This window comes from Rhinopithecus bieti, unplaced genomic scaffold, assembly GCF_001698545.2.
Source record: "Rhinopithecus bieti isolate Rb0 unplaced genomic scaffold, ASM169854v2 scaffold_70802, whole genome shotgun sequence".
In the NCBI taxonomy this organism is placed as follows: Eukaryota; Metazoa; Chordata; class Mammalia; order Primates; family Cercopithecidae; genus Rhinopithecus; species Rhinopithecus bieti.
The window spans coordinates 278,679-304,253 of record NW_016827192.1 but is presented as its reverse complement, the minus strand read 5'-3'; the positions used below and the strand labels follow the sequence as shown (position 1 = coordinate 304,253).

General features: G+C 44.1%; 1 protein-coding gene across 1 annotated transcript in view; it reads right to left on the bottom strand.

The window, feature by feature from the left end:
• The window catches only part of SORL1 (sortilin related receptor 1), a 187,750-nt gene that overhangs the window by 62,777 nt on the left and 99,398 nt on the right, over positions 1-25,575 (bottom strand). Inside the window, 9 exon segments of the mRNA XM_017863726.1 lie at positions 2,838-2,951; positions 4,864-5,037; positions 12,075-12,213; positions 12,888-13,134; positions 14,319-14,410; positions 16,390-16,521; positions 17,593-17,765; positions 21,361-21,446; positions 21,954-22,082. Of these exon segments, the coding sequence (XP_017719215.1) occupies positions 2,838-2,951; positions 4,864-5,037; positions 12,075-12,213; positions 12,888-13,134; positions 14,319-14,410; positions 16,390-16,521; positions 17,593-17,765; positions 21,361-21,446; positions 21,954-22,082 (1,286 nt within the window).

The following is a 25,575-nucleotide window of genomic DNA, read 5'->3' as shown; positions in this document are numbered from 1 at the left end:
GATATTTCCTGTGCTTAAGCACAATCCCTGGCACCCCGTGAAACACCCTCCAGGAAAGGTGAGGGGAAGGCAGGCTGCTCTCAGGAGCAGTGAAAGGCTGACCCAGGAGGTAAAATGTGGCAGAACAGAATCCTGGCACGGGGGAGGGGTTGTCGTGCACGAAATGCCAAATAGCAATGCTGCCGTTAGACATCCTGGCAGCTCTTATTTGAGGCTCCATTTCTTCTCCGTAATTGAGCTCGTAGTGGGAGGCAGGGGATGAATGCAAAATGACAAGACTGCAGGGATTCACATCAAACCCTGCGTGCCTGACAGCCACCCAGCTGGAGGAATCTGTGTCAGAGGGAGGGAAACCCACTGGCAACACCCTCCTGCATCCCTGTGTCCCCTCCTCCACCGCTCCCTGGCAGCTGGCGGGTGCCTCACTCAACTCCCCACATGGCAGTACTCAGTCACGGCGGTCCCTCTTCTGCAGCCCTGTGTAGAAACAGGGAACCTCTCCCCTCCACACGCAACCTCCTTGATGAGGGAGACACGTGTGCAGGCACAGATAAGCCCCTCTCTCCATTCCCAGGCTCTGAGTTTTAAATCCTTCTGGTTCCTCCTCTCCACACCTCAGCTCCATCTGACGTGTGTAGATCTGAGCCAGGTGAACTAGGGAGATGACAGAACAGAAAGCAGGTCTCAGGGTCTCTGGAAAGTGAATCCCAGTTGACATTCACACCAAGCTGGGAGGAGGGCAGGGCCAGCTCCATACTTCATGCATAACTGTGCAGTTTGCAACAGAGCTCAGGGGCCGGGTGGGAGGAAGCCACTGGGGGCAGCAGGTGCCTCCCAAATGATGTAGGTCTTCATTCCTCTCAAAACTCAGAGCCAATACAAGATTCAGCCTCTCCATTTAGTAGAAACCAAGCCCAAGGGCACAAGGAGGAATGCTGTGCCGCCTGCGTCCCTCACTTGGATGTGAGGTCATCTGGTTTGTATCTCACTGCTTCCACTGTGCCTAATTATGTCTGGGCAATTTCCTTGCAACTTGTTAATTCTAAGAAGTATCTTCTATCCCACCCAGATATGTAATAAACTCCTTTCCGTTATCTGCTTCAATGCTGTTAATAAGCATTAATGTTTTTAAAGAGCTTTGGCTATTCCCTCACAAATATCACACCTTCCTGCAACTCTGGTAGACAGAGAAAGCTTTATAGGCCTTATTTTTTGCAGAAAAGACAGAGAGAGGCTAGTGCTTTCCCAAATCTGCCATTCAGCAAATAAGCTCTTCTCCCTCGGTGTGAAAGGCATCCTCTGAAGCCAAGGGAAAACGATTAAGGAAAGGCTTTGTAAATAACCCTCTATCAGTCAAAAGGGGGAGTCTATAGGATTGCAGGGCCCAGATGTGCTTAATGAGCTGGATATTTCTCAAGTTGCTTTCTGGGTGAAGTGGCAGGGGAGCCAGGCCCAGGCCCCATGGATGACTGGCTAAATGAGTATCTAGAGCTGCCCATTAATCTGTTCTTACAGTACAAATGGGTAAATGAGCCCCTGGGCTGCCAAAGGTAAAATATTTAAAAGAGAAGCTTCTGACTTGGTTCCTGCTTCCGGTCTCTCTCCATCAAACGCATTCTGCCGAGTCACTCTTTATCCTTCCAAAGATGAACTTTTATCACATCACATCAGTGGTTCCCAACTGCTTCTCCCATAAAGTCCACAAAGCCCTTGCTGCCCTAGGCCCCACCCATTCATCCAGCTTCACCTTGGCCCCATGCCCATGCCCATTCCCATTCCCCATAACTCAAACCAGTTTCCCGGCCACGCCAGCTTCCCCACATGCTGCTCTCTTGCCTGTGAATTGATTCCCTCCACCTCTGCTTGGCTCACCCCAGACACTCTCCAGAGCTCTTTGCTAGGGCCTGCCCAAGCTTGCTTTGGGTACCCATCCTACATGCACATGACACTTCCCCATCGCAGTGCCCATCGCTCTACTACAACTGCCTATTCTTCTGACTCCTACTTCAGACTGTGAACTCCGTTTCCACCTTGATCGGCAATATATATGCAGGCCTAGTACACAGCCTGGAACACAGGGTGTATAGCAACTGCTCGTTGAGTGAATGTATGACTAACAAAAGGGCAAATCATCTCCTTATAAGATAATGTCAAAGTTATTAGAAATTAAGTGAAGAAAAGATAGTGAAAATTTGTGGTTCATAAACTATCTGCTATTTGTGGTTGTTTGGTTTTCTTTAACTACTGCTAACCACAGTCTCGTACTTTAGAAGTCAGACCTTAAAAATTATACAGCTCAAAGATGACATTTACATGGCAGATACACCAATGGCCCCACACTGTAGGCCAAGCTATGCATTACTAACCAATGAAAACAATCTCTCTTGAGCCTGGTAGGTAGCCAGCGTCGACTAACTGGAGTAAATACCCATTTCCTATCCCTAAAAAGGCTGAATATTGAATTTCCAAATCAAAGAATATCACGTGTTTACTCACCCAAGTCACCAGTTTTATTACAGAGCCACAGCCAAGACTAGAGCCCAGATTGCCAAATCAGTTCAGTTTCAGCCATGTGATGTTTATTTATAAACCTCTTGTAATGAGTGGTACTTCTGGGGTGGTTAAAAACATATTATGTATATAATATTAATCCTATATATCTAATATCTCCCTGTATATGGAAATACGTTTTCTCTGTCATCCAAGCCCCATCCACTTAGATGGGCATCACCAATCATGGGTGGCCCTCACCCTAGACCTTAGGCCCTCAGCCTGGGAAGAGCCAACCAGGCTTCTGAGTAATGGCAAATGCTTAATGTCCAAGCCAGAAGACTCACGGCAGTTTCTCTCATCGCTCATGTCTCCACAGTCATTGTCAAAGTCACACCACCAGATGCTGTTGATACAGTTCCCGTTGCTGCAGCGATACTGGTTGCGGAGACAGGTGTTCTCTACCCGTCAGAGTGCGGCAGGGGAGGAAATGAAACCAGTATTATTCTCACTGCTGGACCACAGGACTTTCTCTCTGGAGTTTCCCTTTCTTTAGTAACATGATGGTAAAGGGGGAGGAGGAACGCCAAGCACGCATGTATACAGGGAAGGAAATGTCCCATACTAGCCTCTTGCTTTCCTCTTTTTGTTAAAATCAAAGGAGAGAAGGCTTGCTGGAAGAAATGCTTAGGAAGGATAACCAAGACACCAATTGAGTCCATTGGGTAGTGAATAGAGTACATCAACATTATAAAATACTAATTACACACAGAACTCCTTAATGGACTGTGTCTACACAGTATTAAAACATACAGATTCAACATATCTACAGGTATGTTTATATATTTATAGTTATATATATCCATATATATTCTATCTATCAAGCAAATGAGTTACGAAGATTTCGCAATACTCTGAGACTTTTTTCTGTCCCATGACTACTTTAAAGCAAGCAATTAAAATTCCTTACAGAAAAAAATGTATTGTTTGGCAAACTGCATCGAGGACATGTGATGACTGGTCTCTTATGTGGATAATCAAAGGCATTCTAATGGGAAATATGGAGTAGCTTTCTTCCCCTTCTCTTGGAATTTAGTTGATTTTATTTCTTTCCAAACACTTTTAAGATTGTACCCACAGCCTGAAAGAAAGTCTCTTGTTTCTAAGAAAGAAAGGCTCATCTTTTTTCTGTTTATATTTCTTAAGGAAGATTGACTAAAAGGCTTGTATTGTGTGTTTCATTGCCTTGGACTTGGGCTGCTATGAGAAGCAGGGTTAGGATTACAAAGCAAATAGAGTAGGCACGGTGGCTCACGCCTGTGATCCCAGCTCCTTGAGAGGCAGAGGAGGGAGGATCCCTTGAGCCTAGACGTTCAACACGGGACTGGGCAACAAAGTGAGACCTCATCCCTGTAAAAGAAATTAGCCGGACTTGTGCCGGTAGTCCTAGCTTCATGGGAAGCTGAGACAGGAGGATCCCTTAAGCCCAGGAGTTTGAGTTGAGGCTGCAGTGAGCCGTGAATGTGCCAGCCTGGGCAATACAGCAAGACCCTGTCTCTTTCCTGTCTCTTTAAAACGTTTTTTTAAAAAAAAAGGCAAATAGAATCACAGATAAGGAAAAGCAGAAATTCTGGCCATCAATCCATGTACTTCATGGCAAGGTGCCCTTGCAGGGCTTCACCTCACTCACAGAAACATGAAGCTGGAGGGTAGGGAAGTGGTGAGGGTAAAAATTACACAGGAAGGAAAAATTTTTAAATTTCGGAGGAAAGAAATTTTAAATCTCTATATTCAAATTCAGAGGGGGAGTGGGCGTAAGGCTGCTATTGCCACTTGGTCACAGCATGAAAGTCTAGACTCAAAGCGCTTTGCAAACATTGGTCTGAAAGTTCAGGACACACTGGGCTAGGCTATGGTGAGAGGATGGACAACCGTTAGGTGAGAGTAAGTCAACACGGAAGGAGTCACCCTGGTTATTTTTCCCAGTCAGGCTGGTCCAACTTATGCAAAACAGGAGAAGGTAAGAAACCTGGATGAGAGGGATGGGTGAGGAGAGGAAGAAGCAAAAGAATAAAAAGGGAGACCCTGAAGAAAGCCTGCGCCATCTGACATGAAACCAAAAACCACAGCTACTCCTTAGAAAGGTACAGCGTAGGCCTGTTCTGAATGAGGCCTGAAGGGTCTCTTTGACCCTTACCAGGCCTTAGAACCCAAACCAGTATTCTTGTAAGTATCTGGTAGGTTTGATTTTACCTTGGACTTTTCCAATAACCCGAAAAGGTTAGGACACAGAGAGCTACCCTTCCCACCCCTGGCGGGGGAGCAGGAAACAAAGGAAGGAGGATGACAGGCAAAAAAGAAAAAGGGAAGTACCTTCTTTGACACAGGTATTGTTCTTGAGCTGATAGCCCTGAGGGCAGTCACACATCAGGTCCCCTGATGGAAGCACACTGCTGGACACACCCTCTGGACACCTGCAGCTTCTACTGTTGTTGGCCTTGGGCAGGCACAGCAGGCTGCACGGCCTGGGCACACAGGCATTGCTTCCTGGAGGGCAGACAAACAGCAGCAGACAGGTTAATACACACCACGAGGGAGGTACCGAATACATGAAGGAGACCCACTGTAACCTCCTCGTCTTACGGAAAGGACAGCGGGAAGCTCTAAAGGGTCAAGTGGCAAGCTTTGGGGAGCCTACTGTGCTGAAAACTTCTGCTCAGTATAACCAGTGACTTGCATCCTGTCTTCAGCCAGATCAGACTGCCCCAGAGCCAAGCCAGGCAGCAGTGTTCCTCCTGGGAATTTGGAATTGGGTTACTGAAAGATAAGAAAGCAACCAAGGAACTGGAGCCAGGGAAAGGGTCATAGAGTGTGGGTATTGAAGTGGCACATGGCAAGCCAAAACTGTGTGGAAGTCATAACTCTGGGTATGCAGATAAGCTCAGTCTGCAGACGGTCAGGAGACTCCAAGAGACTTACGGAGATGCCAGGCACGGCAGCATGCACCTGTAGCCCCAGCTACTCAGGAGGCTGAGGCAGGAGGATCGCTCAAGCCTGGGAGCTCGAATCCAGCCTGGGCAATATAGCAAGATCCTATCCCTTAAAAATTTTTTTTTTAATTTAAAAAAGAATCAGAATGTCTTTGGATTTCTCAATCACAACACTGGTGGCTACAGTATAGTTGAACACTGCCTTGAAAATTCTGAATACATTGTTTCTTTAAAAAGAAAGAGACTTATGGAGAGAAGAGGCCTAACGAGAGGGAAAGAGAAAGAACAGCACCAGTCCCCATGAGGCTCTCCTAGACTTCCATCTTTGGGCTCCTTTATTCATTCCATAAAACCATTCACTTGAGCTAGCTCGGGTGGGTTTCTGCTCCTTAGGGCTCCGAAGGCCATAATTAAAACATATACCTGATTAATGGTGAGCCCAGGACAAAAATCCAGGCCTCCCCTTCTCAATTCCTTTGTGCCAGAGTGCAGCTCAAGAGCTAAATGAGGAGCCAACCACAGTACTCACCCGACACTGCTGTGCAATGAGTTCATATAAGGACTAGTGCATGATGATCTAGCCCACTCCCGCCAATCTTTTCTCTGGTTCAGCTTACCAAAGACAGCACCAGATAGAGTTGGTAAAATCCATCACTGCACTCTTGAGAAGGAGCCTTTGTGGATGAACAAAGGTGGCAAAAGTGCCATCCCATCCCCTACATCGTTCCGGGGATGGCGGGTAAGAGGATATAGAAACCATTTTATAACAATCTGAAACATGATACAACTATGGGGTCACAGAAACTGTGAAATCATGTTTTTTCTTTTGACTGCAATTATTAATCATGAAAATGGGGAAAATGAACACAAAAACTTAGATAAAACTCAACTGCTAATTCTTCATTTGTGCTATGTCATGGACAGAGACACCCTCCCACACATCAGCACCATATCCAAATCATCTGTTGCCATTCAGCCAAGCGTTCATCTAAGTCATGCCTATCCTGGCCTACAGGTTAGACGAAGTTCATTAATGACAATCAGTGTCAATATGGATAATATACTCAGTAGCTTTGGGTGTGTGGGCACCTCATTGGTTAATTTACATTATGAATAAAAACAAAAATCACAATACTATGGCAACAATGGTATGATGATGCCAAGGAAAAGAGTAAGAGGTATTACCAAAGAGAGAAAACATACACGTTCAGAGGAAGGGAATTCCATATGACGAAACATTCCAAAAGGTTCAGTAAATAATCAGTCATAACAGCTTAATTACCATAGCAGCATAGCAGACTAACCAGGTGACTACAGCAGAAGCCCCAGACATCCCTTCACTCTGATCTATTAGTGGGCATAGACTGCTCCTTTAGTTCAAAGGTACAGGCCACTGGCTACAAGAGGGAATGCAGAATTGACACAGAGCCACCACTCATGACAAACAACTCAAACAAGGATGTGGGAACATGTGTTTCGTATTCAAAGGACAATATATCACTCAATGTTCCAAGATCCTGAACAATAACAGAATATGATGTTATCTTAAAATACTCTATTACTGGCTGGGTGCAGTGGCTCACACCTGTAATCCCAGCCCTTTGGGAGGCCGAGGTGGGAGGATCACTAGAGCCCAGGAGTTCGAGACCACCCTGAGCAACACAGTGAAGACCATCTCTACAAAAAAAATAAACACAATTAGCTGGGTACACATCTGTGATCCCAGCCACTCCAGAGGCTGCAGTGGGAGGATCGCTTAAGCCCAGGAGGCAGAGGCTGCAGTTAACTGAGATAGCACCACTGCACTTCAGCCTGGGCAACAGAGCCACAGCCTGTCTCAAAAACAAACAAAACAAACAAATTAAAAAACTACTCTATTACAGGATGATTTTTTCCACAGGGATCGTGTTTGTAATATAACGTAACTAACATTTTCATGTGCAGAGCAAATACTCCTATCCAAACAAGCAAGAGCTAAGAGCAGAGAACTCTAAATGGCGTATCATATTTCAGGAGGCTGATCTAGGCAGAGATGTATGAAACTGTACTCTGAGGCAGTAACCAGGGGCAAATTCCAAACCAAGCCAACCAAGTCACTGATCATGAGAGGCAGGCAGGGCAGGAATGTCTAGGCTGGTAGGAAGCCAGAGAATGGAAAATGGGAGAGCTGCATCAGAGAGAACCTGGAAGAAGATGGAACTCCTATGATGGCAAATCCACCACAGCCACAGACCCTTTATACAGGATGCCAATTGTCTTGAGTGGACCAGGCAATATGAAAACCGTGATCTCAATGTGAAGAGCGGACATGTGAGAGCAATCATCTTCAAAGACATTCCCTTAGAAGATCAAACACGTAGTCCCGTGATGTCTTCACTGGGCGCGTTCAGAACATTTTCACATTTCCTCTTTGGAAAATTCCTCCAGGAATACTTTAGGAGCCAAAAATGTCATCATCTCAAGTATCTATACACTTCGCAATTATCAAACTCAAATCTACCTCAAATAATAAATACGTACCCTCATTACAGATATTTAAAAGCACGTACTTACTGCAGGCTCTAAAGGAGAATTCCAAAACTTCAAAAGAATTCCAAAGCTCCAAGAGCCATTGCAGGAGCAACTGAATACATCAACAATCTTGTAAAGTAACCTCTTTAAAGAAAAAACACACTTTACAAAGAATAAATTCCAGTAATACCATTTAAAAACCAGCTAGTGGTCAGGTACAGTGGCTCACACCTGTAAATCCTAGCACTTTGGGAGGCCAGGGTGGGCAGACTGCCCGAGCTCAGGAGTTCGAGACCAGCCTGGGCAATATGGTGAAACCCAGTCTCTACTAAAATACAAAAAATTAGCCAGGCATGGTGACACGTGCCTTTAGTGCCAGCTACTTAGGAAGCTGAGGCACAAGAATTGCTTGAACCCAGGAGGCAGAGGTTGCAGTGAGCCGAGATCACGCCACTGCACTCCAGCCGGGGCAACAGAGTGAGACTCTGTCTCCAAGAAAACTAAATACATAAAAATAAAAAATGAAAACCAGCTAGCTATAAAGGAAAAATGCATTTTTTGTTATCCGTTTATAACCCAATATTTCAAATTGATAAATGTTACAACTGAACAACACTTTCATCAGGAACCATCATCAGTCAAAATCTAGAACAGTACTTCTGAACTGCTGTCACACTACCAGGGCACAGCTATTCCAGCAACACATGACAGAGGGAGCAGAGCCTGGTGGTTTTATCGAAGTTCAAGCTTTGAAGTCAACCGAGCCACAGTGCAAATTCTTACCACTTACTAAAAGTGTGACCTACACAAGTTACTAAACCAGACTTTCATATTATCATCTATAAAGAGGAAATATTAATAGTACATATGGAAATCTTTGGAAAGACGAAGTGAGGTTACACAAGCCCACAAAGCACATTACTGTGGTACTTACAACACAGCAACCCCTCAATAAATGTAGTTACTATCAATTATTATTATTTAACACTTGGTTAATATAGCAGTCCCCACTTATTCCAAAACCCCCAATTCCAAGAACCCCGGGTGACGCCTGAAACTGCAGATAGGACCAAACCCTATAAATACTGTGCATGAATTTACTTTTCCTTCTTTACAATTTCAGAGACAGAAGGTTCGTTCTTACAGCAGATCTTAGCAAACTCAGTGTAAGATTTTTTTCCTCCCTTATTAAGTCTAGTCTAGAACTTTCACCCTTTCCCTAAAGGAAGCACTTTACAACCTCTCTTTGGCATATCCAAATTACCAGAATCACTACTCTTGAGGTATAGGGTCATCATGAAGTAAAATAAGGGTTCCTCACATACAAGCACTGCAATACCTTGACACCCTGATAACCAGCCGGCTCCTAAAGGGACTAATGAGCTGGTAGCATCAACAGCAAGAGACACTGGACAAAGAGGATTCACATCCCAGGTGGGACAGGGAGGGGACAGTGCAAGATTTCATCACACTATGCAGAACAGCAAGCAATTTAACTCTTATACATTGTTTATTTCTGGAATTTTCCATATATATTTTTGGACAGTGGTTGACTGCAGGTAGCTGAAATCACAGAAAGCAAAATGGCAAATAAGCAGGAGACTACTGTAGAAAGTCCTGAATGTATTAGGAGGAGACAACAAAAATAATAAAGATAGATAGGAGTTGCCAACACACACCGTGGATCTGTAATACAGTGTCCAAAAAAGCAAGCATCCTCTCAATGTCCAGAAAAGCAAGCAGGTTAGAGCAAAGTTCAAGGCCAAGAGGTGTGGAGTGCTCATAGACAGTGCTGACAGCCAGACACCACTGCAGAAGTTTTGATTTGACCCAAACTGGGCTGCAGAGAAAGACAAAAACATCTTTCTCCAGCCCTGTGTTAGGAGGCAGGAGGTCTTCTGAAAGTATCCTGCTCACAACCAGAGGAGAATAAGAGAGAACCCCAAAGGCAAACAGAGAAAGGAGCAGAGAGGCAAAAACTGGCCATGGCCAAAGGGACAGTCACAGCCGCCTCTGCACAGGTCCAGGTCTGTGTTCTACTCACCAACATAGATCTCCCCCAAAACCTTTTTTTTTTTTTTCCCTGAGACAGGGTCTCACTCTGTCACCCAGGATGGAGTGCAGCAGCACGATCCCAAGCTCAGGTAACCCTCACACCTCCACCTCCCAAGTAGCTGAGACTACAGATGCGCGCCACTATGCCTTGCTAATACATATCTCCCTTTTAAACCAGCCTGTCATCTATCCAGACCTCACTCTGGGCCCCAAAATGACTCTGGCTAGCTTAAATGAAGATGACTCTTTGAGGTACGAAAGGGAAATTACACCTAAGGTGAGGACTGTAGGCCTGCCTGTCTGGCACCAAGATACCATGTTTGCACGTGCTGAGACCACAAACTCCCTCCTCCGCCACTGCTCCCCAGTCACGGGTGTGACTGCCTATGTCAGCTGTGCTCAAGTTATTGGGATGAAGTGGACAGTCAAGACTGGGAAGTAAGTTGTGACCAGGTAACCACTGGCTTCATCTGCACACAGTGTTTCAGAAGCTCCTGTGTGCACATCAAACACATGCTTACAAGCCCTTGTGAAAATGAAGACCCACTGGACTAAGGGGTAATGTGGAGAAATGCTAAAAATCCACTTGGAGAAATGCTAGAAATCCACTCTGCTAGCTAGCAAGTCAGATCCGTAGGGGTAGATGTCCTCCATCAAACAAAGGCCTGAAGATTTCAGTCACTGGAGCTGACAGCAAGATTCCTTCAACTCTCCTTATTTCAAAACAGGTGCCTCCTCTAAGAAAGAATGTGACTTCTCCATTTAGTGGCAGAATTGAAACAAAAGGCCAGCTCCTAAACTAGTGAGGATACTTTGGGAAAGCTAATTCATATCTGAGATTTCATTCCCTAATCTATAAACCATGGATCATAACACCAGCCTTCCCTACCTCACAGGTCAGTGGTGAAGACATAACAAATAATATCATCTTACATTTGTAAGACACTTTATAGTTTTCTCAGGGTGTTCTCATGCTATCTTCACAATCCCAAGAGGATAACAATGCTATCTATAACTGTATTATTTCCCCTGTCAATCTTCTCTTAGTATAGGGTCAGCCAAGAACCATAAAACAATATCAACATTCCAGCTAAGAACAGAAAACTTAGCAGTTTGTCAATAAAGGAGAATCAGCAAACCCAGGATGCCATTTAATCCTGCTGAGATAAAGAGGGAAGTTCTTAAAGGGACTATTCTTCTTGGTAATCCTCTGATCTTTCTCCTCTAGAATCAACAGTAAGGCTGGGAGATAAGCAAAATTAAAGAGCAGTCATGAAATGATAAAGGCTTTCCATTGAATAGTCTCAGACTCCAGGACTAGCAGGTCAAAGCCTCATGGCAGTTCTTGAAGCCTCACCCGATAGATCTCTAAAACAGCTACTGTCTGCACTCACTGCAATTCTTCCCTTCCCTTTTCATCCCTTATTCTTTCAACAAATATGAACTGAGCACCTACAAAGTCCTTAGACACTGGTAAAACTACCGGGGAATAAAAAAGACAATCTCTTTCTTCATGGGGTTTAGAGTTTCATGGTGGGAAAAATTAATTAAAACAACACCTAACTACACAGCGCCATTCCAGCAGAGGTAGGTATGGTCAATGAGCAAGAGGTCATCTGGGCAACCAGAGAACAAGCAAGAGGCCCTGGCGGGAAGCAACAACGATCTGAGCACCCAGTCCAGAGTCTCTTCCTGCAAGTGTGCCAAACAGGGATTAAGCACATGTTGGGACTCTCCCAGCTGCAACAGAAGCCACGCCACCAATCAGTCAGGGGCCAAGGGCAGGAGGAGGGTGTAATTACCCACCAAGCACCAACACTCTAGGCAGGCAAAAACATGCTGTCTTCCAGCTGTTTGTGTATCGTTAGAAAAGAAATTAAGATGTCATTAGGAAGAAATTAAATAATGTGCATGTTGTCGTGACAACAAAGACGCAGGCTGCCAGCTCCTGCTCTGAGCAGATTGGCCACACGCAGCCCCTTTCCTGAGATCAACTCTACAGAGACAACAGAAGAGACTCTGCCTTACCAGTGTTCTTCCCCTTGTAGAAAATCTTCATGTCCATGAGCCCCGTGAGCTGATGCGCCAGAATCTCCATCTGAGACCCACTGTATTTGGAAGCTCGGAATATGCTGAGCTGTGACCAGTCATCCCAGTAGATTTCATTCTAAAAAGAAAACCTTTGCCCATTAGCCCAGCTCTTTAGTTTTTTATTCTGATCCCTCTCTAAGGATAAGAGCTCCCTCAGGCAGGAGACAACTAACATTTATTGGCTGAATGACTGGCCTGATCAAGCTTCTACTTAAATGCAAAGGACAGAGATTTTATCCAAACCTCACCATATAACCCCGCAGAAGAAACTGCCCAAAAGAAACTATCTGATAAGCATTCAAGTTTATCACACGAACCCAATCCCCTCAGTTTGAAATCTGCTTCCCAGAGTTGGGAAGAGCCATGTTGCTCTCCAGAGTTGAAAAAGAACTGCAAGGCACTGTAGGTGGTGCAGAGCTCGCCGGAAGTCATCAGGGAATAAAGTGAGCAAAGCGCACAAGAAATGACGACACCACCCCTGACACTGAGGGACAAATCGGGAATGTTCATGGGAAAACCCTTCACTTTTAACCTTTTGAAATGTGAACAGCAGGGAAGCCTGGTCCCCTGGCGCCTCTGCCTGGCATCCCTCCATAGGACTGAAAATAAGTTATCTCAAATTTGGAAAAAAGACAATCTTTAAGCAGTTAACCAGCTTCTCTGCAAAGTCCAGGGACGGCAGGCTCCTGACCTCATATGCTCCTTACCCGCTCGAGCAGACAGTCCAACGGCGGCAACAAATGGACTCACCTTAAAGACAGCAATGGCATAGGGGTGCGGGAGGTTGTCCAGGATGACGGAGCGCTGCTGGCCACTGAACGTGATCCGCTCTATGCAGTTCAGGTAGGCATCCGTCCAGTAAATCCACTGGTCGTCCACGGAGATACCATTGGGCCACTTCACATCCTCTGATACCAGGCGATAGACAGCAGAACCATCCATATTGCTCCGATAAATCCCAGGCTTCAGGTCCCCCCAGTCTGTCCAGAACATCACCCTGGCGAAAATGGGGACAGAATACATATCTCACCGGTACTAGAGAAATGGGAGCTCAAACACTACTCCAAAAAAAGTCAGAAACCCCTTTCGAATGATCCGGCTGGTTATTTCAGCATTATTATAACAATATATAATGATAATACCTGAAACCACTTAAATTCCTTGACCTGCAAATCCCTTTATTAGAATTTACAGATAAAATCAAATTATGCAAAGATAATATATAAAGAAATGTATATGTATGTATATTAAACTAAATGTTAATCAGCAGAGGAAGTGATACATTATGGTACATATAATAGAATACTGTGAAACCTAAAAAATCTATACGTACTCACACAAAACTATCTTCAATACATATTAAGTTTGTTTAAAAAAGTACAGAATAGTAACTCTACTACAATTCTATTTGGCTTGTATATGTGTGTATGTGTGTGTGTTTCAAAGACATTACTTGTACATAAGTAAAAGCAATCACGAAAGATACACAAGACATTATGAACAATGATTACCACTAGGAAGTGTGAGGGTGAAGGGTTAAGAATGAAAAGGAAGGAAGCAAAATTTTTTCATCAACTTCTGTTCTCTCTAAATACTGTCAACCAAGTACATACACTACTCTTAGAATTTTCTTTGAAAAAATTGTGCCAATTCTCTATCACAAATGCTACGAGAGAGGAAAAGCCCGAATGTCAAATCAGGGATTTCCCTCTTAGTTATGTTTCCTTCAGTTAATGAGTTAATAAAAAGCACCTTTGCCTTCCCCAAGTGCACACTGATTGTAAGTAAGAAAACCTACACATGCTAGGAAGGCAGGGGAAAGATGGAATGAATTAAATGTTTGTACCATGCATAAAACTCAAGAGAAAGTCCTCACAATATCCAAGCAGGCCTGTCTAGGTCTACAGAGGCTCTCTTTTAACATCAACTTTTCTAGAGAAACAGCCTACGGATGCAAGACATCTGGATGCCTAAAGAGATTCTGACACTGGCTAACAAAAAGCGAATGGAGTTACCTGACCATGGTGACTAAGCTGTGGTCTCTATTAACTTTTCAGTTCATAGATCATTTCAACCACCATCAAGAGAAACAGAGTTTTTGTCCCACAGTCTGTGTTTCCATGAGAATCTATTATTGCAGCACTGGATGCAAGACTGATTTCCTTTTGGGGCAACACTTACCCCTCTTGGGGCACGAGGACCAGAGCCCTGGGATGATCGAGCACAGAGGAATTGACGATTGTGAGTCGGAAGTCGCCATCTGGATTAGCTACCTGACAAAAACAGGGGGAAAGAGGCTGAGACGGATCTGAGCTCCTTAAAGACCCCCATTGCCAAAGGTGGCTACTCAGCTTCTGCCTACAGACATGACCCCTCCATGCCTGCCTGTTTCCCTGACCCGACCCATCTGGGAAACCTGCCCCAACTTCTAGTCACAATGCCCTGTTCCTTCCTCTGACTCATGGGATGTTTTTCAAGTGGTCTGAAAGAGGAGCTAGAACCATGTATGCACCAGTTTCCAGGGCATGATGATCTGGACAAAGCAATATCAATAAGTAAATTACTCAAATAAGTAAATAAGCAAACAAGCATTGACTTATTTCACCATCCCATGTCAGTCCACGTTTCAAGGCAATCAATGGCTCCACACTGCCCATAAAACAGATTCTCAATGTCACAGCCTTGCAATGAAGAGTCCACAGGTGGGACTCATATTCTTGCTCCTCTCCATCAGCCGGGCTGGTCATCTCACGCTTCTCCAAGCCTGATGCAGACTCACTCTTGTCTGCTCTTGCCACATCCCATCCTGGACCTACCTGCCCCACTGCTTACTCTAATCAAGGCATAACTCTCCTTCAAACCTCACTGCCAGGCCTGCCTCTTTTCCTAACTCTCCGACCCACTTGGACCTATAAGCATCAGTAGCTCTGCACCTTGGCTCATTTGACATCATTTTGCACCAACAGTGTTTGAGTTGTGCAGTGGTCACCCCACAGCCTGTGAGAAGGCAGGTGCTTGTGAACCACCTGCATTCTTCTGGCCCCTAGCCAAGTGCTGACCACATGCAAGTAAAGAAAGGAGAGAGAGAGCAATAACGCGACCACCAGGGCAGCATTCAGTAGATGCCAGTTCACTTCTATCAGCATCCCCATGAGGTGGACACAAGATCATCCTCGGCTCAGCTCAGACATCAACCTCAAGTTACCTGCTCTGTCTGCCTATTCTAATATTGCCCCACTCTCCAAAAGTGCAATCACACTGCACTGTTTCAGAGTCTTTGCAGCATGTATCACCAACATAACTGATCTATTATTTTGCTTCCTCCACTAAAATCTAAGCTCTATGGGAACAGGAACATGTGAGTCAGGCCCACTGCTGTATCATCAGAACCTAAACCACATGTATCATGCAGAGAACCCCTGTCAAATGGTTGCGTGAATAAATGAATCTCCATCTAACGCGTGAAGCAACTGAAGTTTAGAAAGCATAAGCACCTTGGCCCATGTTGCTGAGCTAGTGGAGTCAAGCCTACACCCGGGTCTATCTCTCAAGTCTGTGTCTTTCGTCTTGCAACTCCTCTTAGTTCTCTGCATCTCGCTGCTTCTACTGCACTTCCCACTTAACCCACATGCCATCTCTCCATGCAGAGTCAGTATAAAGAGGTGCTGATGCAGTGAGCCAACATACTACATTCCTCAAGACAATGATTTGGCAGTTTAGAGGTCATTCATTATCCTCGCCTTGGGTATATAAGGCGGGACAGGTTACTAGATAGCTACGTTGCAGAGAAATGGGGATTAATAACAACAACGATGATGACGATGATGATATTGTTGCTCTCACTCTAATTGACTAAAATAATACTAGACTATTATTGTTACAGCATTATAATAATACCATACTAGGTTGATGCAAAAGTAATTATAGTTTTTGCCATCATATTTAATAAAAGTAGCAAAATAAAACAAAATAATATATAAATAAAATAAATAAGTACATATATAAATAAAATTAAAACAATATTACCATTTATTGTTATTAGCTAAGCTTCTGCTAGCCAAAAGGTCAACTCCCAGGTACTTACCCCCTTTTCTCTCCTCTCCGGAGGCTCAGCTGATCCATTCTCTGGAAACTCGCAGGAAATTTCCAGAGTAATCTGACACACTGGCCCCTGCCTCTGTGTCAAATCTGGCTCAAAGCCCAGGTGCCCCGCCTACTCCCTTAATTAAGAACAGCACGAAAATACACATACCTCAATCTTTTTGAAGCCCGCATCTACCCAGTAAAGCAGCTGGCTGAGGGGTTCAAAAGCCAAAGCTTCTACTGTCTCCAGGCCAGAATTGATGATCACCTCTTGCCCTGTGCTTCCATTCAAACAGAGGCGCTGAAGAGAGAAAAGTCATAATAAATGCTAGGAACTGTTCGAATGACCGCCTGCCAAGTCAGTCCTATGAAGGGTAACCCTTTATTCAAGTGGCAGGACTGGCAAGGGATGAGATGTTTTACGTTAGTAAACTTTCCAGACCCATGAAGCCGGGTTTTCATGAAAGCATTGTACTACATTTTTGTTTTTTAATCAGGACAAAGAGAATTTAATCATATACATTACTCTGCATTATCATTATGAACACTGGTTACTAAATTATGCTGTATCGAAACAATAAAGTCAGATTATTGAGATGTATGAGTCTGTTTGCTTTTAAAAGAAGTGAAACCAGACTGCTGTTATATTTAAGTTCTTGTGTCTGCTTTTATACACTTTCTTCCCTGTGAGGCTCTTAGCCATCAAGTGCTATTGTTGGACAGCTCCATTCAGCATCACCGCCATCCCCCACCCCAACCCCCTCAAATACCCAGGCACTGTAAAATTTCTGTTGGGTTGGGAATCTAGATACAAATTTGTTGGAATTTCTTTTTCTAAAAGGATTAAGCAGACAATAAATAAAGATCAAATAGCTTTCCTTTAAATGCGTGGGTTTGAGTGTATGGCTATCTCCCTGGCCTGTCCAGGGCTCTTTAATTCTTGCTTCCTGGTTCTTATCTGTGTTCAGAACAGCTGAAGTGGATAATTATGTGAGCTATGGGTAAGTCAAGCATTACTGTATCTTGGCTTGGGAAGAAAGATGCTCAAGAGGCAGCTGGCACAACAGGGGCAACTAATCATCCTACATTACTAGTCCCAACACCTTCCCAGCAGGCAAAGCGAGCCCTCACTTCCAAGCAGGTCTGTGGATTTAGGGCCTTCATTATCCTTCCTATATGAACAGATGAAGACAGAGAAAGAAAAATACTAACACTAACTCAGAAGACTGGAAAGTTTTACCTGTCGGCCCTGAGATGAGCAACACTTACAAACCTCTAACTGCCCATTTCCACAGGCCATTCTGCATGAAGCTGATCAGGACGGGACAGTCACAATGCACAGCCCCCACACTGAGGCCAAGCGCTGACTCACCTGGATGATGTCCAAGGCCAGGTCAGACCAATACAAACAGTTGTGCTCATAGTCAAAGTCCAGGGCCACTGCTGCCCGTAGCCCGCTGAGAGGCAGCTGCTCTGTGGCTCCCGAGGCCAGGTCATAGCGATAGATGGATTTCCGCACAGCATACAGGATGAACTCGTTCTCCTCTGCCAGACACACAAGACATGTGGGAGGTTGGACCCAGGGGATGCTGAAGAGGTCCTAGCACATCTGACCTATTTGTGTCTCACACACAAACCTCAAATCCATTGGCATGTGGTGTGTACCCAGTGAAGAGCACAGAAATCAAGACTCAGGAGGTGCATAATGGAATCACATTTCCACCTCAGGCAAGTGACTTAAACTTCAGTGAATCTGTTTCTTCGTCTGCAAGTGTTTTTACTTGTTACATTTTTCTTTAATCTGAATCTCCCAATATGCATGCTCCAACAACCATACTTCTGGACTAAGCCTACAAGTCTTCAAGTTACACTTGCCAACCTAATTACACCAATCGCCCTGTTCCCCCTCCTCACGTGACTGCTATCACCACAGCATCATCATCTTGTTGACAAGAGACCATTAGTCACTGAAGCCTTGTAACTAAGCTCTCTAATCAATGTGCTCACTTATTCATATTGTTTACAACACCATATGGCAATTACATCAACCTCTTAGATCTTCAAAATAATAACGCATTTGTTCTTGGCTATTTAGAAAATGGTGCACAACATAATCGTCACAAAAAAATCTGTTTCTACTCAACAAATACAAATTGTGTACATACTGTGTACAATGTGCTTACTAAGTATTGGGCATTGTTTAAGACCCATAACAACTGCCCGATGGTAGAACTATTGTAAGCCAAATTTTACAATGAGAAAACTGAGACCAGAGAGGTTAAGTAACTCACCCAAGGTCACACAACTAGCAAGTGGCAGAACCGAGATCAGAACCCAGGCACTCTGGATCCACAGTCTATGCTTTAACTGCTACACTGTGCTGTCTCTTATACAGACACGGGTGTGGATGATTTTTCAGATGTAGAAATGAAGGTCCTGAGTGCTGAAGATACTTACCTAATGTCAGACAACTGGAAATAGGAAGACTCAGTACACTCTCTTTTCCACTTAGGGAACAGCCTGGGAAACATCCAGATTCTTCCCCAGGAGTGGACACAAGCAGCACAACAGCATCTGTGTCTAAAGTGTGCATCTTGACAGTGTGTCGCATATGGAACCAAGATGCAAATCTGAACTCTTTTGCTGCATGACTGGGTTAGCCATTCCTGCCCACTTCCTGATTCCATACACTCAGTGACTTAACATGTACCTATCACCTTCTTTATAAAAGCTGCAATACAGATAATGCATCAAAAAATAAATTTATCTATAATTTTTAATAAGGTAAGTTTTCCTTCTTTTCCTTTGGTTCCAGGTCACTTTAGAAGTATCTGTGCTACCATCACATGGTAACCTACCTCCCCTTTTGGTTGTCAGGAAAACCTCCCCACTGTCATTCCCAGGGAGGAGGCCAGCTAAGGTATAGGGACATGAAAGCTACCTTTGCAGCAGTGAGCCTTTTGCCCCACATCTCTCTCCAGCATCTATAAACCTCATTCTGTCACTTTGGGTTATTTTTTTTTTTCCCTTTAAGAAACGAATACCCATAAAGTAGAACCTGAATCCAGAAATACTTGTTTTAGGATTATGTTCAGAGCAGCATGCGGCGTTCCAGCGGGCAATGCTTAACCTAGAAAAGGAATGGAATTGTTGGCTGGTCCTGGCCATACATGAGCACAGCCTAGGAATGTGTGTTTTCATAGTAACTATAAAGGAAGAAAAATTCTTGCATTTAAAAAATCCTTCCAGATGCCCAGATGACCTCATCTTTGCAAAGATATTATGGCTCCATTAGTCTTATGAAAGCATCTTTTTCTTTCCTGGTATATTCCTGCCCCCTATTCCATGCCTTTTTTTTCCTCTCTCTCTTTTACATAGGAGGTGGCCCACAATGGAATGAGATTTCTCCACCTCATTCCCTGTTCTATCTTCTGGTAGAAGAGAAAACAGCTTTCCTGCCAGTTTAGATGGCTTTAAACAAGCTGTTTTGTCCCTTGTAGAATTATCTTCAGAAATATTTATTACAAAAGTAGGCACTCCAGCCCCTTAAGAGCAATCACTCAAACCCCACTAACTCACACCCTCATCAATAACAGCTCTTGTGAGGGAAATATTTGAATATTATCTGCTCATTTGTTGGAATTTGCTGAAGTGGTGGTTCTTTTTAAGTCTCCATAGTGAGGTATGTTAATTACTCTGGTAATGATGAAAGATTAAATTAAGGGACTAACGAGCTTAGCATGAAAAACACCAGGGCAAGCTGGCAGCAGTAAGCAAAAGAGAGGGCTGCCCTGCCCTGCCTGCTGAGACCACACGCTTCTTTCATGATTCATTCGGTGCTTATGGCTGTCCACGTAGACAACACCACCCACCGCAGATGGAAGTTAACTCCAGCCGTTTGCCTTCACCAAGTGGTATGGGCAGGAAAGAGGGCACAGAGGGCATAAAGAAGCTTTAAATGAATAAGAACTGGAAACAGAGTGAAGAAAAATAAGCAGCTAAGAGATTATTTGTCAAAGTATCATAATTTCATCTCTATTGTAAAGATCCCATGTTACTTCACCACTAAATCTAGCAGAAACGTGTTTTAGAACACACTATACCTTTATAGCATATGAATCATTTCAGAGAAGTTTTTCTTAATTAGCATGCATAATGATTATCTAAAATAGTGAGAATGACATTTATTTGCCATTTGGGCAATGTCCAGTGAAGAGCATGGGGCTTAGAGTCTGAATTTCAACTTTGTCACTTACTAGATGTGTGACCTTAAGCCATTTAACCTCCTCTGAACATGCTTCCTCATGAAAAAGTAAAACACAAAATCGATAATAACTGCTTCCCTGAGTTGTAAAAAGGGTGAAACTGGCAACACATAAAAAAGTACACTGAGGGGCCGGGCGCGGTGGCTCAAGCCTGTAATCTCAGCACTTTGGGAGGCCGAGACGGGCAGATCACGAGGTCAGGAGATCGAGACCATCCTGGCGAACACGGTGAAACCCCGTCTCTACTAAAAAATACAAAAAACTAGCCGGGTGAGGTGGCGGGCGCCTGTAGTCCCAGCTACTTGGGAGGCTGAGGCAGGAGAATGGCGTGAACCCGGGAGGCGGAGCTTGCAGTGAGCCAAAATAGTGCCACTGCACTCCAGCTTGGGCGACAGAGCGAGACTCCATCTCAAAAAAAAGAAAAAAAAAAAAAGTACACGGAAATCTATACAATTCCATTAAAATTGTATAGTTATTTTTATTATAAAATTAACATAGACTACTCAGCTACTTCCTAAGAAGCCACACGCCTCTTTATACTCAACTTGGACAAACAGATTGAGGAACACACAAAAGCCCGTGGGCACCTTTCTACCCCAGTGGATGCTGAATCAATATTTTTCCATTAACAAAGGGATTTCCCTCAAAGAAACTGAGCTGACACAAAATACTTTCCATTCCTAAAAAAGGCTATGGCTATGCGTAAGCTGAGTGTGGATACCAACCTTAGGAAAAAGGGGAAGCCCTGTGATCTTGTGATAGCCATTGTTTTTCCCCACTCAATTACAGGAGCCACAAGCCAGGACTTGGGTGAGATCATGACACTGCTGCCACCACGTCTCAAGAAATGAAAGGGAAGAAACCACCTCCCTTACCTGCCAGGGGACAGGGGACCAGCTCTCCTTCCAGTCGCGCTTCAACATCTCCTCCGCTACAAGTGTCCCCAGAAATCTTCCGGTAGCTGTCACCCCACCCCAAGAGCAAGAGGTCAGAAACAGGGAAGAACAGTCACAAAGGCATCCCAGTTGGGAATATATTTACTATCCACGGTCAGTACAGTCCATCCACTCATTCCCCTTTAGAACTAGAAAGAGGATGTTCAGTAGTTCTGAGTCAGTTCTGCTTATAACTAGACTAGGCAAGCCCAGACAATTTAGGGCACTGTCCTGGCCAAGATTTTTAAATATATCTCTTGAATACATTCCTCTGAAGATGTTTCCTTGCTGAAGTTGATGACTTAAGATATTCCTAGAGTTTCAGGGATGCTTACAGACTTGCAATGTTTTTCTCACTGGAGGCAGGAGAGTTTACAAATACCATAACTTAAAATGTGGCCCAAACTACTTGTAGGCTGTTAACTTGGAATTGTAGAATTTAGAGTATAGAGCAATCCAGATGGCCCTCTATGCTCTCTCGTTCCATGTGCAGACCCCTGAGAACCTGACAGGGAAATCTCTGTGATACATACCCTCTCGTTCTCCTGTAAGTAGAACCCACAGGGCAAGGCACAGGAAGGGAGTATGACTTTCCAGAAAATTCCGGATCTGGAACACAAACCTCTAATGACAAATCTTCACTCATCTTGAAACCGAAGTCACTAAAAAGGCAATAGGGCTTTGTTAAGGCCACTGTTTTATACATTTCAGGCATTTCCGTACCAATTGTGCTGACTTTACCTTACTCCTTTTCACTTTTAAGTTACTTAACTTGTCCCTTTAAAAATATTTACTTTTTTTGGCCGGGCGCGGTGGCTCAAGCCTGTAATCCCAGCACTTTGGGAGGCCGAGACGGGCGGATCATGAGGTCAGGAGATCGAGACCATCCTGGCTAACATGGTGAAACCCCGTCTCTACTAAAAATACAAAAAAACTAGCCGGGCGAGGTGGCGGGTGCCTGTAGTCCCAGCTACTTGGGAGGCTGAGGCAGGAGAATAGCGGGAACCCGGGAGGTGGAGCTTGCAGTGAGCTGAGATCCGGCCACTGCACTCCAGCCTGGGTGACAGAGCGAGACTCTGTCTCAAAAAAAAAAAAAAAAAATTTACTTTTTATATAAAATATATCTTCAAAAGAAGATTTATATCAGAACCACAGTTGGGAAAACACAATCATATGCCATAAATAGACCAAAAAAAATACAAATCGTCATGCCAAATCAAAACAATATTAAATTTTAGCCAGATCCAGTTCCCTACTCTAAGAATCTGGACCTGCCCTCTCTGTTAAAAGGGATTAGGCAAATGTTACAGAACTACTAGTAACCAACGAGACTTTCTGTTTGACAGACTCTGAAGAAGTAAAAGAGAAATTTTAAAAGAATAACCTTTTTAAAAAATTATTTGGGGCCGAGCATGGTGGTTCATGCCTATAATCCCAGCACTACGGGAGGCCAAGGCAGACATATTATTTAAGCCCAGGAGTTCAAGACCAACCTGGGCAACATGGTGAGACCCTGTCTCTACAAAAAAGAACCAAAAAAATAGCCAGGCATGGTGCTGCACACCTGTGATCCCAGCTACTCGGGAGGCTGAGTGGGGAGAATCATTTGAGCCCAGGAGGTCAAGGCTGTAGTGAGCCGTGATTGCGCCACTGCACTCCAGCCTGGGCAACAGAGCAAGACCCTGTCTCAGAAGAAAAGAAAAATTTTGACTAAGGGTTCAATGTTATTTAAGACTATGTCCATATACTAGCTAAAATCATCCTGTCCTTTGAGACACAGTAGTTAGGTTCATGAGAACTCCTGTGATTTGGGGTCACATCTGCCACACCTCCCAGGTTGATGGGCAGCATCCTGGAGTAGGAAGCAGGAGGCGTCAGTCGAAGATGATTCTAAAACGAGATGACTGTACTATGAATGTTCTAAGGCCCTGCCCAAGCTGTAAATTCTATTATTCAATGAATTATAGAACATATTCAAAGAACTATAGAACAGAACATATATTCCACATTCATGTGCTCTACAAGAACTCATTTATTTGCTCTACTCAATTCAACAAATATTTAGGCCTGGCATGGTGGCTCACACCTGTAATCCCAGCACTTTGGGAGGCTGAAGCGGGTGGATCACTTGAGGTCAGGAGTTCTAGACCAGCCTGGGAAACATGGCAAAACCCCGTCTCTACTAAAAACACAAAAATTAGCTGGGCGTCATGGCACGCACCTGTAGTCCCAGCTACTCTGGAGGCTGAGGCGAGAGAATGGCTTGAACTCGGGAGGTGGAGGTTGCAGTGAGCCAAGATCGCACCACTGCACTCCAGCCTGGGTGACAGAGTGAGACTCTGTCTCAGAAAAACAAAAAAGAAAAAGAAAAAACCCAAATATTTATTAAACATTTCTGACACGAAAAGTATTAACAGATACAGAGCAGAGTGGCCTGTGTGCATTATATCATAATCCACATTTAACAATTTGTAAAGAATCGAAAGGCAGCAGTTTTCCCACTGGATCAAACATGCCTCTTTCATTACCTCAGTTCGTTATTACTGAACGGCCACTTTAAATGTTTTTAGGAACCAGATAAAGCATTAGCTAATTACTTATTTGCCTCCAATAGGAAAGCACTCTTCCTGGGCAGCTTTCTTTGACCACAGGTCATGACCTAGTGGACTCTGAAAGTACCTGGGAGGCCCAAGACCACATTCTTCCCCTCCCAAAAAAGAGCAAAAGATTGCAAAAGGCCCCATCATACATTTAAAAGTCAATGTTGTCTCCTAAAACTTGTGTTTTGGTTACATGTGTGTATGAATCTACATAAATATATGTAGGTATAGGGTCATAATAGAAAATGTATTATTTACTAGGGGTTGCAGTCAAGAATGTGAAAGCTGCATGATTTAGCAATGTCAAGAAATATAAGGATATAAAAGAATCTACCACTGAAATTAGGGAACAGGGGCCAATAGCTGGGCTTCCCTGTGTGGTCTGAAAGGACCATCAGAAATAACCTGGTGTTCAAACACAGTTGTCTACCAGTACCTGAACTAATGGAAAGATACTATAATCTCATCTCATTTCCTGACATCCATCTTGGGACCATTTTCCTTCTCACTGCCATAGTCCAATGCCATCAAACATCTCCAAGAGCCACGCAGTTGGGCTGGCTGCCTTCCAGCAGCTACAGCAAGCAGAGAAATAATGGGGGGTGGAGCGGGCAACAGCTGACATCCATATACCCCTTAGCATTTCAGAGGGTCATCACCCCACGATCTCATTTGGCCTGCAACCCAACCCCATGAGGGGCAGAGGAAGTGGTTTGACTGGTCTATAATAAAAAGACTCTGCATACAACCAGGGTGAGCATCCAGCAGGTTCCAGCAAGGCAGAAGGGGTGGGCATGGCAGACCAGCAGGATGCAGGCCAGTTTACCCAGGAGAGCACACCAAGCTCCATTTCTTTTTTGTTTTTTTTTTTGTGTGTGTGTGAATTTTTTTTCTTTTTTTTGGTGGGGGTTGGGGAAATGTAGGGCAAGAGAGAAAATTTTAATGTTACTTGTTTTAAGCCTAAATGGCATGAGAAAAAAAAAAAAAAACAAAATTTGTTAGACTTTCTTACCTATTTTTTACTTAGTCTTAATTTTATTTTGAAGTACATGTTGGGGATAGGAAGAGGGCAGACAGGTCACTATGACCTTTTCAGGGATTAGGACATCTCCAGTCTCAAGCCAGTCTGGGGAGGACTACCTGAGGCCAACAAAGCTCTAGATTAGATTAGACTATAATGAAAAAGTGTCTAAGGAAGAGCAGAAGGCACACAGCATGGAACTGACATCACCGGGAACATCAGCCAGCTCTGTGCTCTTGCTGTTAAAGAGTCTGTGTCGTCATGCACACGTATGTTTATTGCGGCACTATTCACAATAGCAAAGACTTGGAATCAACCCAAATGTCCATCTGTGACAGACTGGATTAAGAAAATGTGGCACATATACACCATGGAATACTATGCAGCCATAAAAAAGGATGAGTTTGCGTCCTTTGTAGGGACATGGATGCAGCTGGAAACCATCATTCTTAGCAAACTATCACAAGAACAGAAAACCAAACACCGCATGTTCTCACTCATAGGTGGGAACTGAACAATGAGATCACTTGGACA